Here is a 14,109-nt window from a genome sequence, read left to right on the forward strand (position 1 = left end):
CAGAAGTTTTTTATTAAGTAGCCTAAATATTTTTTACAGAAAAAAATGTAGGCTAATCAATTATATAGCCTATTGTGGGGGGATCCCTCTTTACATAATTCTATAGTTTCATTACATCACTCCCAAAAATTGTGTAAGGATCATGCTGGGGCACGTGCTACACAATGGTTTTGGCTACAGTTTCATAAGCACACTGGAAAAACTTGCTCCTCCCCTAGTAGAAGTGAAGTGGTCTGCTGTCGAGGATATATGTATATATACAGAGAGTAATAAGAGGTGAACATTATGCTCCATTAGGTTACTTGTCTCTGTATCGGTCACTCATTAGCTTCCAATACATAAATATATCAAGATGTCGCTTGATGCAAACACTGGGAAGACACATGTGGAAGACCCACTGGAATGCAACAATATTGCAGTAATAAAGAAGAACGAGTTTCACTTAGTTCAAGTCAAGGGCACATGGAAACGCAAATCGGGAAATAAATTGAATAAAAATATAAAGGGTCGAGTATCAGCTGCCAAAATGTGAGTAAAACTTGTGTTAAAATATAATTAAGGGATTCAATTGATTCAAAATAAATTAAAACGTTATACAAAATATAAGGTTTGTGCACATTATCATCATACATCTAAATTCGTTTTCTTGATGATCTAGCTAGACTTTAAGTAAACAAATAAGTAGCCTCCCACTGGGCAAAAACTTGTTTCCACGTCATTTCAACAAAAATATTCAATGTGATGACGTGTAATCAACGTGGAAAACTGATTGGATTTGCAAAAAGTAATCAATAAGGGAATTTCATAATTTTTTCAACCAACTTTTAACCTAAATCCAATGGCATGGTGAAATTGTTTTGGGATTCACGTTAGTTGACAACTCAACCAAATGTAAATCAAAAGTAGATGTGTTGAACTGACGTTTGTGCCCAGTGGGCTTGCACAAGACTTGACTTGTGTGATTCGGAATGTAGTGTGAGGCATCTTGATGTACAAGTACACCAACTGGACAGGACACTCGTCTATCGCAGGGCCTTACTACCATGTATCTCCTTAATACTGAGTGCCAAGCAGAGACTCATCTGGTCCCGTTTTTACAGTCTTTGGTATAAGCCTGAGATCCAGGGCCGGCGCCAGAACAAATCAGTTGGATAGGCATTTGATTTCAGTTGGATGGGCTCGTTTTTTCATGGGACTTCCGGTGTTTTGAATTTTGTTAATGGCTGTTATAATGAAGACCAAAGGCAGCTAGTGAGTTTCAAGTTTGTGGAAGCTCACAATTTATCCTACAATTTTACTTATCTGTATGCCAGTTATGATTATTTTTATATGCGCATTTTCGTAACGTTTTAGTTTCTCAAAATTATTGTCACGTGGTTAATCATACAAATATGAATTAAAATGGTAAAAATCTAAAAGTTAAAATTAAACTAATGCAAGAGCACCAGCCTTTGCCATATGGACACATTGATAGCCTACACCGTGATCCATTATACTCAAGACACATTATCTTCACATTTTACATGCTTTTCACTGACATCCGCAACTCAATAATCAGCTAGGCTTATTGCCACTTGCTCTGCCCAAATTGCTGGCTTTCCGAATAGGCATAGGCCTATGCACTTGTGATTTGAAATCTTTTTTTTTAAAGAAGCTAATGATCCTCTATGGCTAAGTCAAGCTCTCTGGTAAAGTATTTTGACTGGAGTAATTATATAATTTTGGCAAAACATCAATTTACTTTAGGGATAGCCAGCATCCGAACAGTGCGCTGTGCACCCGTCAACTTTCCGTTCAAATTCACAAGTGGCTGAAACCAGAGATCTGTATATAATGACGAGATGCTCATGTCTCCACCCTAACAATGCAAATCGTTGTCCCAAAGGTGGGAATTCAGGCAATAAGCTTAGGTCTGCATATTATGCCCATAGAAATGCATTGGGTTTATTTAGCCCTCTCACTTGGCCTCTTCCTCTCTGCTAAAACTAGCGAGCGCAACAGCGCCGCTCTGTCTTAGTATATCTAGCTCATGTATCTGATGCTGTCTGGACAGAAAAAGTATAACATGCCATACTCCTTTTGTCCAGACAGCATCAGGTACATGGTCACACATACGGAGACAGAGGGGCGCTGTTTCGCTCGCTCGGATGCTTTATCTGAGATTGTTGAATCTTTCTGTCATCGTGCGTCTCGGTCAAATAAATTATCAATATTTCAATATTTTATTTGGACGGGCAAGGATGGTACGGTAGGGCAGGCAAAGCCCTCTAGGGCTCGCCCATAATGCCAGCCCTGTGGAGATTGAACTCCCAACCTTAGGGCGGACACTTAACACAAGGCCACTGAGTAGACAGTGGATGACAGTGATTGAAAGTAAATATTTATTTCACCATGTGAATAGATGGCATAATGTTATTTATCCAGCCATCACAACACTATCATAGTAATTTGCAAACACATTTTTCCACTTTATTTAGCTACCACCACAGAAAGTGAAATTGTGTGAATTTACATTTATCCCCGGGCTTTGTTCTCTAAACATTTACTGTACGTTTTGTACTGTACATAAAATAATCTGACAAATATATCACGTTTTCCAGCTATGAGAGCACCATGGAGCAAGGCACCTCCTGGACAGTGGTCAGCCCTATCGTCTTCACCTACAAGGTGACTGAGTCCCTGGGCCTGCTGGACCCCAGCAACGACACCCTGCTCCTGGGCCACATCAGGGACCCCCAGCAGCTGGAGGCCCTGAGGAACAGCATCAGCACCAAGCCCCTGAGGCGCTTCGTGGTCATGGACCAGACCGTCTACAACCTCTACGGCTGCCAGCTCACAGACTACTTTGAGGCCCATAATGTTCTCTACAGGATCCTGCCCCTGCCCACCACCGAGGAGAACAAGTCCATGGAGCTGGTGATGAGGATCCTGGAGGAGGTCCATAAGTTCTCCCTGGACAGACGCACAGAGCCCATCATCGCCATCGGAGGAGGAGTCTGCTTGGACATAGTGGGCCTGGCGGCATCCCTGTACAGGAGACGCACCCCCTACATCCGTGTCCCTACCACCCTGCTCTCTTATGTCGATGCCAGCGTGGGGGCAAAGACTGGGGTGAACTTTGCCAACTGTAAAAATAAGCTAGGTGGCTACATACCCCCAGTGGCTGCTTTCCTAGACCGCTCCTTCATTCAAACTGTTTCTCGAAGACACATCTCCAATGGGCTGGCCGAAATGTTAAAGGTACAGTGGCAATGCCTGACAGCAACAGATATGGATTAGATATTGGACTGTACATGAACTTAAGATACAATACTGTACTATTTGACTGTATACTATACTGTAGAGAACAATATACAGTACATCATCAGTCTTAGAGAATATGTTGATGCTCATTTAGCTCTGTAGATCTGGTTTTATGTACTGGTATTTAATGTAAATGTAATGTAGATGTGTGCTCTACAGATGGCCTTGATGAAACACAGAGGTCTCTTTGAGCTTCTGGAGACCAACGGCCAGTTCCTGTTGGACTCCAAGTTCCAGTCTGACAGCGGTCATCAGGGGGACAACAAAGATGCTGCCTCCGTGTCCACACGCATGGCCATAGAAACCATGCTCGAGGAGCTAGCCCCCAACCTGTGGGAGGACGATTTAGACAGACTGGTAGACTTTGGTCACCTTATCAGCCCAGAGCTGGAAATGGTACAGTACAACCAATTATATACCGCTTCACCTTAAATAACCACAAAGCCAAGTAGTTCCATGAGCTACTGTATGTAACCGGGTTTGAACCAATATGTCATCATGTCATGTTTGTCACCTCCTGTTCCATTTTTAGTGTAACTATGTGCCAGATGAGCATGGTGTCAGGTTTACTCACACCTGTTTGTGTTAGTTAGCGCCAATACACAGTGTGGCTATGAGTAATACTGCACTCTAGAGAGTTTTGCATGGATACAGTACTGAACGCTGACCTTCTTATTGCAGAAGGTGCTCCCTTCCTTGCTGCACGGAGAGGCGGTCAACATCGATATGTCCTACATGGTTTATGTGGCCCGTGAGAGAGGCCTCATGACAGAGGAGGAGAAGCTGCGGATTATAGGCTGCATGGGGGGGCTGGAGCTGCCTGTGTGGCACCAGGACGTTACCATGGCACTAGTGCAGCACTCACTTTGTGAGAGGCTGAAACACTCTGGTGGGCTGGTCAGGATGCCCTTACCCAATGGCCTAGGGCATGCAGGTAAAGAGACAGACATGTATTTGTCAGCTAGAGTTCAGCACATTAACAAAATATAAAAAATGCATATATTTTCAAAGCTGGTGTTAACAATCTCCTTTTTCTCTCCATCTGTAGAGATCTATAATGACACAGGTGATGACACCCTGTACAGAGCGTTTGAGAAGTGGTGTGATGAGCTGCGACCAAGCGACCTGAACTAGTCCAAATATTTTGCATTACCGTAGATTATTTACTTTGAATGATTTAAATGATTAAAACAAGGATGTGGCATTTCTGCTTGACATGTTGACACAGATATCTAGAATGCTCAACAGTTGTTGTGGCTGATATTTGTTGGTGCTGTTGATTGTTCAGGTTGACTTGATTTGATAGAAAATTGCAAGCGCTGTCTTGTGCTATTGAACAATAACGGCCCCTCAGTTTTACTACTACATTACAAAAAGGGAAATTCAAAACTTTATGTATGATGACTTTGTATTGCTATTGATGTTTTTGATGTCTCAAATGTTCTCATTAAATCGTTTAAGAAATGAATAGTTCTTGTGTCTTAAATACACAATTACAAACACTTTATTTAGGAGCAATGCACTTTAATATTGTACAAAATACAGTTGAAGTCTGAAGTTTACATACACTTAGATTGGAGTCATTAAAACTCGTTTTTCAACCACTCCACAAATTTCTTGTTAACAAACTATAGTTTTGGCAAGTCAGTTAGGACATCAACTTTGTGTATGACACATAATTTTTCCAACAATTGTTTCACTTATAATTCACTGTATCACAAATCCAGTGGGTCAGAAGTTTACATACACTAAGTTGACTGTGCTTTTAAACAGCTTGGAAAATTCCCGAAAATTATGTCATGGCTTTAGAAGCTTCTGATAGACTAATTGACATCATTTGAGTCAATTGAAGGTGTACCTGTGGATGTATTTCAAGGCCTACCTTCAAACTCAGTGCCTCTTTGCTTGACATGGGAAAATCAAAAGAAATCAGCCAAGACCTGGTGCACTTCACAAAATAGATGGCATCATGAGGCAGGAAAATTATGTGGATATATTGAAGCAACATCTCAAGACATCCGTCAGGAAGTTAAAACTTGGTCGCAAATGGGTCTTTCAAATGGACAATGACCCCAAGCATACTTCCAAAGTTGTGGCAAAATGGCTTAAGGACAACAAAGTCAAGGTATTGGAGTGGCCATCACAAAGCCCTGACCTCAATCCTATAGAAAATTTGTTGGCAGAACTGAAAAAGCGTGTGCAAGCAAGGAGGCCTACAAACCTGACTCAGTTACACCAGAGGAATGGGCCAAAATTCACCCAACTTATTGTGGGAAGCTTGTGGAAGGGTACCTGAAACGTTTGACCCAAGTTGAACAATTTAAAGGCAATGCTACCAAATACTAATTGAGTGTATGTAAACTTCTGACTCACTGGGAATGTGATGAAAGAAATAAAAGCTGAAATAAATCATTCTCTCTACTACTATTCTGACATTTCACATTCTTAAAATAAAGTGGTGATCCTAACTGACCTAAGACAGGGAATTTTTACTAGGATTAAATGTCAGGAATTGTGAAAAACTGAGTTTAAATGTATTTGGCTTAGGTGTATGTAAACCTCCGACTTCAACTGTAGTACATAGTACAATTAGCACACATTATGCAGTTAAATCAAATCAAAGTATATTTGTCACGCGCGCCGAATACAACAGGTGTAGACCTTACAGTGAAATGCTTACTTACAGGCTCTAACCAATAGTGCGAAAAAAAGGTGTGTGTGTGTGTGTGTGTGTTTAGGTAAGTAAAGAAATAAAACAACAGTAAAAATACATTTGAAAATAAGAGTAGCAAGGCTATATACAGACACCGGTTAGTCAGGCTTATTGACGTAGTATGTACATGTAGGTATGGTTAAAGTGACTATGCATATATGTTGAACAGAGAGTAGCAGTAGCGTAAAAGGAGGGGTTGGCGGGAGGTGAGACACAATGCAGATTGCCCAGTTAGCCAATGTGCGGGAGCACTGGTTGGTCGGGCCAATTGAGGTAGTATGTATATGGATGTATGGTTAAAGTGACTATGCATATAAGATAAACAGAGAGTATCAGCAGCGTAAAAGAGGGGTTGGGGGGGGGGGCACACAATGTAAATAGTCCGGGTAACCATTGGTTACCTGTTCAGAAGTCTTATGGCTTGGGGGGTAAAAACTGTTGAGAAGCCTTTTTGTCCTAATGCCTTGTTCAAAACAACTGGTCATCGGAACTCAGAAATCTCAGGCTTCCAACTTCAGTGCGTTCAAGACAACTGGGAACTCGCAAAAAAAACGAGCTCCGACTGGGAAAAATCTTTCTTGAGGACATCTTTCTAGAGCTCCTACTTTCCGACATGAAGGTCACTGACGACATGATTTGACCTTGTTTTTTCCCCAAGTTCCCAGTTGTCTTGAAAGCACCATACGTAAGTAGTAGGCAAGCCAGATTTCGGACGCAAAAAGTATTTATTTATTATAATTTTTTTAATGGGGGGGACTATCTTAATAGACATAGAAATGACTAAAACTAAATTAAATATGACGTGTTGGATTACATTACCTACAGTATTTACTAAAGGGCTATCTTTTACACAACACCTCTGACCTAAATAGCTTGTAGCATCTCCCTCCTGAGCACATCTGGTGTTTGGGTTAAAGATAAGATGTGCCCTTGGCATTAGGATATCAGGTCCTGCTTAAAGAATGTAAACAAAGCCAGTAGAGTAAGGACTTCGGTCATGCTCTGCATGATATGATACTCTGCTCAGCTCACTGACTGAGGTTGTGAGAATCTCTCAGGTTGTTTAAAGAACATTGGTGCAGTGACATTAGGTTATCAGGGCCTGCCTCAGTAGAGCAAAGTATTATTGATGTATGGAATGTTGGGTTTAAGTGTATAAAGTGTGTACTGGTGGACGCTGCTGAGTATGAATGTGATGTGGGGGAATGAAGGGGGAAATGTTAGACAAGTTGCTAAGTTGGAAACCATCAAGTTGATACTTTAGAGGGAGGAAACTACACGATTCAAGGTTGCTGAGATCACGTCTGTTAATTCTGATCACGGTGGCTGAGGTGAAAGCCACAGCAGAATCCAAGGACCTTAGTTAAAACTCACATCTGATCATGGTTAATTTGACATAAGTAGGAGCCTAACAACTCTTTCTGATCCTGGTTAATTTCTATATGAGTAGGAGTCGAACAACTCCATCTGATTCACAGGAACCTTGTTCATGAGCAGGTCCAAAGACTGGCACAATAGCTCAGCTAACCCTTCATGGGTGGTACTGTAAGGCGTTACACAATATCTCAGCTAACCCGTTAAGGGCGATACAGGTTAGCTGAGGTGCTATATTCACGTGCTATATTCACGTCAGGGGAGTTTAGCAAAACAAGGTTGCTATATTCTCGTCAGCGGAGTTTAGCAAAAAGTGTCAGCCTATGTTATGTATAAAAAAGAATTTAAAAAATGTATTATGTCATGTTTTGTGTGGATCCCAGGAAGAGTAGTTGCCGCTTTAGCAGTGGCTAATAGGGATCCTAATAAAATACTAAATACTTACAGAGGACCATGTAGTGGTCTTATGGAAAGTTATATTAGGAATTGATATTAGTCATCATAAAGTTATATTAGGGATAGTAATTCAGCAGTCTGACATTCAAAAACAATGGTCGCAGGTGCTCCTTCTGAGCTAAATATGTGTCATTGGTTTGACCTGGACAAAATATTATCTTCATGTGCATTACAACTTTGTATGGGGTAAGAGCAACGATCGAAATGATATGGTTGAGATAGCCAAGGGAATAAAAATGAAATGAATTCACTTTCAATTTAATACTTAAAGGCCTACTTCAAAAAACGAAATCACAAAATATGTATATTTACAGTGTTGTTTTGTACAAATATCTTCACTTTAGATATCACCATGTCGGAAACTAAATTCATTAACAGGTTGTATTCATTCAAATTGTATTCATTGTTCCTGAAAGTTGTTTCTAGTCGCAAAAAATATTGTAGGTTTCAAACCATTGCTTCTAAATTTAAGGGTAAAAATGTGTCTTATCTCATCTTAAAATCTTGGTGAAATTTTATTATCAGCTAATTTAAGTATTCAACTAAATATATATTTCTCTATGATATCTCACAAAACAAATGTTTTAAACTAATTCAACAAATGGTCATGATATGAAAAAAATATCAAAATATTACACATATAATACATTCTTGCCATGTTATTGTGCACTTCCTGTCAAATAATTCACACATGAAAAGTGAACGCTACAGTACATTGAAATCTCAGCAGTCACTTTAGGTAGAGTAGCCTAATCTGAACAGACAGATTTGATTCCAGAAAGAGACACAATATTGTAAAACAAACAAAAACAAAAGACAAAACTTCTGAACACAATGGGAGGGAAAATCCCACTGTCTTTATCCACTGAGTATGGAGGACAGCTTTGGATGCTAGCAGGGAAGCATCTCAAGGAATAGGCCATAGCAGCACCTAGCGTTGGCTCCAGTAATAACAATGCTACTTTATAAAATGTCAGTGTGATTTAAGCTTGTGGGCAGTGCTAACAACCATGATCATTCTCCTCCATGCTTGAGCTGCTGCTACGCCTGCTGCTGCTGTTGGAGGTGTCTGGGGAAGCTGAGGACAGAAGGGGGTCATTGGATGATATGGGCGACAGGGTGTTGTCCATTAGAATGTCCTTCAGTTTAGTGGATGCTTTGCTGGAGCCATATGCCCCTGGGTCACCTGCATCCACAGGGCTGTCGTTAAAGTGGATGGTACCGTTGTTGAGGTCCAGTGTGGTTGGAGGGGACATGTCAGGACCTGGCTGCTGGTACAGGTCTGAGGGACAGTCTCCTAAGATGGGCTCCTGCTTGATGGCTCGGGCTATCAGCTCAGAGGAGCAGAGGGAAGACGACGGCAGAATTGCAAGACCATGAGCCCGCGCCTGCATCTCCAACTCCTACACAGAAACACACACAGAAAACACATTAACCCACAAAGAGCATTAAAGTACACATTCCAAAGAGTATTAAAGTACAGAAGTACAAAGGTTTTCCCTCAAGGCGCGCCCCTGTACCATGCTCACTGGCTCCCTCTGGACTGGCGTACCTGTATGCGCAGCATCAGATGGCGGTTGGCATGCTCCAGCCTTCTCTGTCTAAGCTCCACCTCCTTAGCTCTCTGCTGCTCCCTCTGCAGCTTCCTGATGTAGTCCACTGAGGCCTTCAGAATGGTGCCCTTATTCCAGCGCATGTCCCTAGGGACCGCGGGAGACAACAGTCAGTGCATACATGTAGCGTACATGTAGCAACTAAGCAGATCCTTAAACTACATGAACCTTTTGCCATCCGGAAGCAGCCAGAGATTTTTTGGTAGATAAAAAAGATGAATATCCAAAAGTGGTATAAACTGTGCTACTTACGGATCATTAGACTTAGGAATCAGGGTTCCAAGCTCTTTGATTCGATCGTTGATGTTGAACCTTCTCCTTCGTTCAACTACAGGGTGAAGAGACAAAAATGAGGAATCAGTTATAGTATCGTGAGGATCTGCAAATCAACTCTTGAAAAATATCAATGTATCCCAAATAACTGACTACTCCTCTTTGCCATAGAAACTCACTTAAGTTGTGGTTGTCCTTTTTTTGTCTCTCCTTGGCCATCGCTCGAACCTCAGCTTTTGGGTGGAAGGGAAACACTTTTGAGTGACAAAAGAAGGTGTCCTATTCCATACATACTCAAGATGATTACAACCCATTTCTGGCTAAATACCATTCACAATTTTACTGAGACAGTATATAGATCCATATTGTGTTATATTTTTCAATATGCACAAAATAGTTCACAGAGGCCTTTAATGCTGCATTTCATATTACATACACAAAATATCCAATCTGAGATAGATTATTATGAATTCCCATTGGCATTTTAGTTCAGGTACATTAGTGAGCCGCCATGAAAATAGTTTCATAAATGTATTAAAATAATTCAAATGACAACGGCTTAAACATCTGAAAATCTAGTGACAACGTACCAACTGGAAAGCCCTCGGGCCTTTGGTAGTTGTCAAACTGGCCATAGGATCCAGTATTGTCCAGTACGTGCATCATGCCAGGAGCTGGAGTATTGGTAAATTATTTAATTAATTTAATGTATAGCTAACAGTTTATTTATGCATTTTACAAATTGTACACAATATTTATGCATCTTTGCTTCTTTAACTGTCAGTATATCACTACAATGGTTTCACAAATTGAATATAAACATCTTTGAATATTTTTTTATTTGAAAGGGTTGAAATTATTAACATGGAGCTGCTTTGCTGAGGGTGTTATAATGTGTTATACCCGGTAGACAAAAAACATTAACCTGAGAATTCCCTTTTGATGCTGGATAAGCTACCAGGGCAGGAGTTACTGATGGCAAGTCCATTTGGGGGAAGCCCTTGATTTCCATACATGTCCAGAAGGTTACCAGATACAGGGAGCTGAGGAAATGAACAGAACATTCAATGATTGCAATGTAACGTTATGTAATGTAAAGTAAGAAAGATATTTATATTCTATAGCATAAAAAGCTGTAGTTCCTATTCAGTAAATGTGTTGTAGCTATTGCACTCATCACTTGAAAAAGTTGTTTAAATTGTAAAGGATGTCAACTTACTGTATTAGTAACCTGGAGTCCTGGGTCCATAAGTCCAAAAATATCCTCATTATAACTTGTTTCCAAGCTAATAATGTCATCAATGACATCATCCATCTGTAATAATGATGGAAAACACATTAGAAACCAACCTATATAGTAGTACCAGATTTTTTATTAAAATAATGTTCTGATAAACAACATTGAAAGATGTACCAAAAATCTACATGTATTTTGTAATTAGTTTGCCATTTTCATGAAGTTAGTTATAAGTCCATTGTGAAATCCAAATGAGAAACCAGGCTGAATGGTACATTGGATCTCTGTGGCATCTCTGTTATGCCTACCTCCTTCTCGCAGTTGGAGCTGAGGGTCAGCAGGGCCATGGGGCTGTTGGGGGCACTGCTGCCTGGGCCGGGGGGCATCCCGTGCTCCGGGGGCTGGCTGGGGCACTGCAGGCTGCCGGCCTGGCTGCCAGGCTTACCCCCAAGGGTTGTGGACAGGTACTGCCTCACCTGCTTCCTCTGGGCCTGCTGGATGTGGTACTTGGTGGGGTTCTCCAGATGTGTCTGTACCTTGGTGGGGGAAAAGGAGAGACATGGAAGGCGATTAACATTTTTCAGAAGTCAGTTTTATTCAATGTCAGTATTGAGGTAGTCATCTTATCCTATGGAAACGCATAGTTATCCACTGAAATGTGGCTTTGTAAAGTCTCACAATACAGATCTTTGACATTGTGTGGATTGATCTTCAGACTAGAATGCATGCCTGAGATCAACACACATGGATGTGACACAATCAGAAACAATGGACGGAATAATTCAATCAGCGCCTCCAGTTATACGCCTCTTTATTTATATTACTCAATGACAGTCAATTATACAACACACTTAGGACATTGTCATTGATTAGTGAACATTTCTGTTATATTATTAGAATTCTCAGAACAAACATAGTACTGTAATATACTATAAATATAGTAATACTGCATCCTGATAGAAAACCAAACCAAAAAAACAGTTCAGTAGCACATCTCACCTGGTAATGGCTGTATTCAAGCATCTCCAACATATTGTAATTTGTATGATAGTATGTATCAGATATTCCCTTGTTCTGGTCAGTCAACTGTGTGGACACAGGGCTAACATGAAAATAAGAGGACAGACTTGGTCAGTTTAACTTATTAAAGGAAAACCCCTCATGAGTTATGTAAGTTAGGAGACAGGGGGAGGATACCAAGGCTCATCCTCCCTGTGTTGTGTTGTTCTAGTTAAACTGAGAATTTATGTCTTCACAGGGTTCATTTGACGTCAACATATCTGTCTCACAAAGGACCCTTTCTGCTGGTGGGTTACTAGTCTCTAAACTGAAACTCGCTCACGGCTAACTAACGTTTCATCTTTAGTTCCGCTCATCTAGTATAAAACATAATTTGTTCTGAGAACACGGAATACAATTGACACCACTGTTCCATTACAAACAGAGCATATGAAAAGATAAATACCAAAATGTAGCAGCATTTTTAAACAGATTGTCCATCCCCCTACCAACTTTTGGTGTTAAGTATTTAAGCACTAGTCTGAGTGGTTCGCAAATGGTGTGCCAGGATCCACTAGTCAACTAAGGCATAGCCAGTTCCTACTTAGTCTGCCACTTAAGAGGCCACTAGGGTTAAAAATACAAAAAATGGGCCACAGGCATGGCACAATAATGGAATCACTGCTGGCTTGAAACCTCTGGAATATGACATTACCAGAAACAAATATAACTGTGTAATTAGGAACATTAATCGATGGCAAAGTTCAATAGTTGATCCAGATCACTAGGCCTGTATGCTAATAAAGTTCAACACTGCTTAGTGAAATTTGTTATATCTGGTTTTCAGAAGACACATGGCTATTCATGGTTCCAAAACCATGTCAAATATAAATAAATAAAGACACTATAAGTAGTTGTATCTAACACAAGGGGCAACTGTACTGTATATAAATGAATCCGTTAAGATTCCTATAAACAGAGAATATTCTCACTCTCAAACCCTTCTATAGAAAGATCATTGGTTTTGACTGGTTTTGGCCTGTCTCTGTATGTGTATAGAAGCTATGAGCAAAGTGTGAGTCTATATGCCCACTGGGATTTCCACTCTGCAAAAAACAAAGAAAATATTAGCTAATTTATAGAACTATTCATTTTTAGTATAGAGAAATATGCAACCAAAAATTGTAGAATAAAAATAAATAAAAACAATTAATCCACAAATCGTTCCAAAACTCCTCATTAGAAACACCCACCACCCTTTCCTCCAAAATCTATTATCATAAATGTTGAGCTCACATCTGACCATTCTATTCTAACAAAGCTGGCCCATTATTCTGGGACAGTAATTTAGAGTTATACAGCAGGCGTCATGCCTGGAGCCAACACGTGTGATCTCTCTCTCTCTCTCTCTCTCTCTCTCTCTCTCTCTCTCTCTCTCTCTCTCTCTCTCTCTCTCTCTCTCTCTCTCTCTCTCTCTCTCTCTCTCTCTCTCTCTCTCTCTCTCTCTCTCTCTCTCTCTCTCTCTCTCTCTCTCTCTCTCTCTCTCTCTCTCTCTCTCTCTCTCTCTCTCTCTCTCTCTCTCTCTCTCTCTCTCTCTCTCTCTCTCTCTCTCTCTCTCTCTCTCTCTCTCTCTCTCTCTCTCTCTCTCTCTCTCTCTCTCTCTCTCTCTCTCTCGCGCCCCAGATTACTATTAGTAATTAGATTTAGTTCTTCTCTAGCTACCTGTCAACAGTATATTATGTTGCCACTCCTTGCACCCTTAAGCACATACAGTGCTTTCACACAGGTCACAGTAATCAAGTTTTCGTACATTAAAGTATTGTTTTGCCTGAATGTACTTCTCTAAAACATCACACATAATGTAGATACATGTGTGTGCAGACTGTGCACATATCAGTGTCTATTGCCTTAGTTAAATAAAGGCTAACACCACACCCTCACCACTGACCAATCAGATCTACCTGACAAAGACTGTGTATACTGAGAATGAAGAAGGAACCCTTAGCAAAACATAAATACAACTTAGAAAGACTCCACAAGGCACATGCTTGACCAGTAGCACTATACAGTAATTAATCTGTCTTAATCGTCCTTTATACATTGTAGCCCTTGGATATATACGAATAACCACACTAATATGT

The 14,109-nt window shown here is 40.5% G+C and overlaps 2 protein-coding genes across 4 annotated transcripts in view; one reads left to right on the top strand and one right to left on the bottom strand.

Annotated features, from left to right (window-relative positions):
- The first annotated feature begins 251 nt into the window (after window positions 1-251).
- LOC139556160 (2-epi-5-epi-valiolone synthase-like) lies at window positions 252-4,771 on the top strand. Of its 2 annotated transcripts, none has more exons than XM_071369740.1 (5): window positions 252-528; window positions 2,601-3,240; window positions 3,463-3,699; window positions 3,985-4,237; window positions 4,352-4,771. In XM_071369740.1, exons 1-5 carry the CDS (start codon window positions 353-355, stop codon window positions 4,435-4,437), a joined length of 1,392 nt encoding a protein of 463 aa, XP_071225841.1. In that variant the 5' UTR covers window positions 252-352; the 3' UTR covers window positions 4,438-4,771. The 2 variants fall into 2 exon arrangements, with proteins under 2 accessions (XP_071225841.1, XP_071225851.1); XM_071369750.1 differs by lacking the exon at window positions 252-528 and adding an exon at window positions 1,015-1,251.
- Window positions 4,772-7,505: 2,734 nt separating this feature from the next.
- LOC139556148 (microphthalmia-associated transcription factor-like) overlaps window positions 7,506-14,109 on the bottom strand; it is a 43,502-nt gene continuing 36,898 nt past the window's right edge. Inside the window, exons 1-9 of one of the 2 annotated variants that reach the window (XM_071369728.1) lie at window positions 11,969-12,810; window positions 11,278-11,505; window positions 10,952-11,047; window positions 10,658-10,775; window positions 10,323-10,406; window positions 9,912-9,965; window positions 9,712-9,787; window positions 9,399-9,546; window positions 7,511-9,249 (exon numbers count right to left, since the gene is read on the bottom strand). In XM_071369728.1, the coding sequence (XP_071225829.1) occupies window positions 8,848-9,249; window positions 9,399-9,546; window positions 9,712-9,787; window positions 9,912-9,965; window positions 10,323-10,406; window positions 10,658-10,775; window positions 10,952-11,047; window positions 11,278-11,505; window positions 11,969-12,001 (1,239 nt within the window). In that variant the 5' untranslated portion in view covers window positions 12,002-12,810 and the 3' untranslated portion in view covers window positions 7,511-8,847. Of the gene's footprint in view, window positions 9,250-9,398; window positions 9,547-9,711; window positions 9,788-9,911; window positions 9,966-10,322; window positions 10,407-10,657; window positions 10,776-10,951; window positions 11,048-11,277; window positions 11,506-11,968; window positions 12,811-14,109 lie in introns of those variants that run through there. The other variant, XM_071369721.1, reaches the window with a different exon arrangement.

Source organism: Salvelinus alpinus, chromosome 2 (assembly GCF_045679555.1).
Source record: "Salvelinus alpinus chromosome 2, SLU_Salpinus.1, whole genome shotgun sequence".
Taxonomy (NCBI): domain Eukaryota; kingdom Metazoa; phylum Chordata; class Actinopteri; order Salmoniformes; family Salmonidae; genus Salvelinus; species Salvelinus alpinus.